This window comes from Triticum dicoccoides, chromosome 3A, assembly GCF_002162155.2.
Source record: "Triticum dicoccoides isolate Atlit2015 ecotype Zavitan chromosome 3A, WEW_v2.0, whole genome shotgun sequence".
Classification (NCBI taxonomy): Eukaryota; Viridiplantae; Streptophyta; class Magnoliopsida; order Poales; family Poaceae; genus Triticum; species Triticum dicoccoides.
Genome location: NC_041384.1, coordinates 469,456,243 through 469,459,424, shown reverse-complemented (window position 1 = coordinate 469,459,424; position 3,182 = coordinate 469,456,243). Strand labels below are relative to the sequence as shown.

At 53.4% G+C, this 3,182-nt stretch overlaps 1 protein-coding gene across 1 annotated transcript; it reads right to left on the bottom strand.

The window, feature by feature from the left end:
* Window positions 1-1,198: 1,198 nt before the first annotated feature.
* LOC119271639 lies at window positions 1,199-1,760 on the bottom strand. The gene is made up of 2 exons (XM_037553384.1): window positions 1,624-1,760; window positions 1,199-1,536 (listed from the first exon to the last, which is right to left on the bottom strand). Exons 1-2 carry the CDS (start codon window positions 1,730-1,732, stop codon window positions 1,301-1,303), a joined length of 345 nt encoding a protein of 114 aa, XP_037409281.1. The 5' UTR covers window positions 1,733-1,760; the 3' UTR covers window positions 1,199-1,300.
* Window positions 1,761-3,182: the final 1,422 nt, after the last annotated feature.

Genomic DNA, 3,182 nt, shown 5'->3' with positions numbered 1-3,182 from the left:
AGTCCACGGACACTAATACGGGAGCCGGCCATCCAACCATGCCAACATATATTCAAAAGCATATTTCAACAAACCGAATGAAATTCGTCCGAACCGGATGATTTTCATATAAATCGGAGCACATTAGTTTCATTTTTGACCCTTTTCATTAAAAAAACAACCGGATCTAAACCTAGCCTATGGCGGCGCCCGTCCTCCACGTCCTTATTGTTCCCTTCCGACGATCACCGGGCCCAACTCGCCGTCTCCATGAGCGGCGGGAATTAGACCCGTGAAGTGAAAATGTGGTTGCCGGCGAGGAAGAGTAGGACATGGGAGACGGACCAACCCACTTTGGACTTGAGGCCCCGTCGCCTCCCATGCACTACTCCTCCCCATAGGAGTCTTCGACCTGCCCGTCGCCGGTGGACGTGCGATCTACGATGGACGGGGACGGGGCGGCACGCTCGTCATCCCACCCGCATCGACAAACGTTTGTTGGCGGCGCGTAAGAGACAGAACTGGCAGCGTTCTCGTTCGCAATCGATTGCGCCGCCAGTGCCGCCTCCGTGTCAGACAAGGCCGTGACCGCGTCCGGCAGCGTCGGGACAACGTTGCGAGCATCGGCTTGAGCGTGCGCGGCCTCATAGAGAGCCCGCTGCTCAGCAATGAAGTTGGGATTCGTCACGACCATGGCCGTCACAGATTCCTTGCTCGCGTGCTTGCCGTAGATTTGACCCTCCGTCAGTTGATACTGCTCGAGGAGGAAGAGATTGTACCGTTGCTCCTCCCGTGCTTGCCGGAACACCGACATAGGTGCCGGCACCAACTATTCCTCGGCCATGGCGGTGTTGAAGTGTGCCTACACCTACTCCATGGTCAAGCCAGCATCGAGCGGCCCGGGCACGGGCCCGAGTCGTCGTTCAAACCCGTCTCCATCCTGGGGTCATCGTCGGAATCTTCGGGGAGCTGGCCGACATGGTAGCCTCTATTCGCCACTTCCCGGAGCACGGGCTTAGCCCAACCACATCATGCGGTGGCGATGAGAGGATGCGAAGGAGAGGAGTGGCTGCGGCGGTTTTTGGCGCCTTTAGTTACAAAGGGTGTAGTCTGAGAATATTACTTCTATACTTCTTAATGAAAGTCAACGTTCCTGACAGTTACTTGGAGAAAAGAGAAAACCAATGTATTATCACATTTTCATATTAACATATCAGATTATTATTTCTACTGCTTGCGCAGGACATTAACTATAGTACACAGTACATATAATACGTCTGATCTGAGTGTAATCCGGAGAAGATTTGGAACTGCCTCGAAATCAGCGGAAGATGTACACAACAAAGAGCACCAAAAACACGAGCAAGTGATCGAGCACGATCCCTTGTTCGCCAAAGGGATGGTTCCGGTCCAGCGGTGAGGTTATTTCCGGGAGCAAAGACAACCAGTTCGGATGGAGTCCGTCCACATTTCCATCGCTCGCCGCCGTCGAAAGTTGCAGTGGTGTTGACTGATTCGCCGTCATGGTGTCCATCACGGGACGGCGTAACTCCAGCCCTGCAAAACACAAACACATGTGTAAGTACGCTAGTCGATCGTACTCAAACCGATTGGCCAGCTCTTGGTGTACGATTGAATACTCACCGCCCATGACGAGCTTCCCGACGATGAACGCCGGCGAGGCCGCGGCTCTCCGGCACAGCAGCGCGGACGCCAACAGCGAGTAGGCGAGCACGACAGCTTGTGCCCTCATGGTGTTGTCGCTTGGCTTGCTTGTGCTTTCCCAGGTTGTAGGCTGCATGATTTGGTGGCTCACTCGCGTCGGGTTTATAAAGAGGCGGGAATTGGTGCTGCTTTGTTTTCGTGTCAGAAGTCTGTCCCGCTGACCGGACTTGATTCACCAGCAAGCCGCTTCTGACCAAGTGCCATGCGGTTCCTGGGTCTGCTGTATTTTCCTACTCGTGCTATGACGTGTGCAGGTATGGGCCGTTGGATTTGCCGCAGCAGGGCAGATGAGCGGCGGGAAGGGCCGTTGAGGAAGTCTGTCACGGTTGGCCACCATCCGGATTTATCCGGCGGAATGATTTTTGTCAAAGGATGCACGCTGCCCGGCAGGCTGGGAAGCAGGCCAGCTACTAGCGCACGCCACAACTAATGTGTGATGTATTTGTCGTCAGCTTTGTCAAAAATGATGGCCTGATATGTTCGTGGTCAGCTCCCGCAAAAAAGGACCTATTTATTACTCCTGGAATTATTTATCGGGACAGATAATACCCCATTCTAGGAAGGGCCGAGTTGAGTATGATAATTTAGAAGATATTCGCGCCTTTTTATTTCCCATCCTTAGTTTAAGTGAAAATATTTTTCCTTTTATTTTATGAATTTTAGGAACAAAATTTTCAACAAAGGGAGTCTATCACCAGTCAAAACAAGACCTGAGACTAATCTATAGTATTAAATAAAAATAAGATAATATAAGACATTATTGCTGTAATAAATTGCCCTGTCTTTTTTCAACAAAGTAGGCCCGCCGGTAATGTTTGTCGGATCATGTGTCCCGCATGACAGAATTAGAACTGACACGGCCGCGACCCATGTAGCACTATGTGCGTATTACACTCATGATATTTTTTTTCTGTCAATTTATCAACCAATCTTTTGTTTTAGTCGTTTTATTAATATACTTCTATTTTAGAAAAAAATAGATTGCAAGCAAAGGCACAGATCCATGGCACATGCATTTTGCGTTGGCGATTTCTTTCCGTTCAGCCTTTTAGCCAGAAGTTTCATTCACCTTCTTGCCTTGCGCTAGCTCTCGCTCTCGCCTAGCCCTCGCTTTGCGCTCGCCGTCGGTGGCCACTCCGGCCCCGACGTCCACCATCGCGGTCTCCCCAGAGCCCGCCCCTCTCCATGGCCTCACCTCCCGCCGCTGGGGCTGGACGCTCGCGCGAGCTGCGCTGGCTGGAGTCCAGCCCGTCCTTCGCCTCCCCTTCTCCACCCCGCGCTCGGCCGCTCTCCTACCGGTAGGCTCTCTGTGCTCGTGAGCCCGCGACCTCCGGGCTCACCCCAGAGGCCGCCGACGCCTCGACGCCCTGGCCGCCGCCTGCCCCGCGCCCCTGGCCCCGCTCCGAGATCCACCCGGCCTCCCCTGTTGGCATCGCCTCCGACGCCGCGGATGGTGGTGGCTGGTTGGTCGCCTCGAG

Excerpts from the sequence above, each read along its gene's own strand:
- LOC119271639 (XM_037553384.1), bottom strand. The coding sequence starts at position 1,732 with ATGAGGGCACAAGCTGTCGTGCTCGCCTACTCGCTGTTGGCGTCCGCG. Across the intron at positions 1,537-1,623 it reads CGGGAAGCTCGTCATGGGCG|GGCTGGAGTTACGCCGTCCC; the intron begins GTGAGTATTCAA and ends TGTGTTTTGCAG.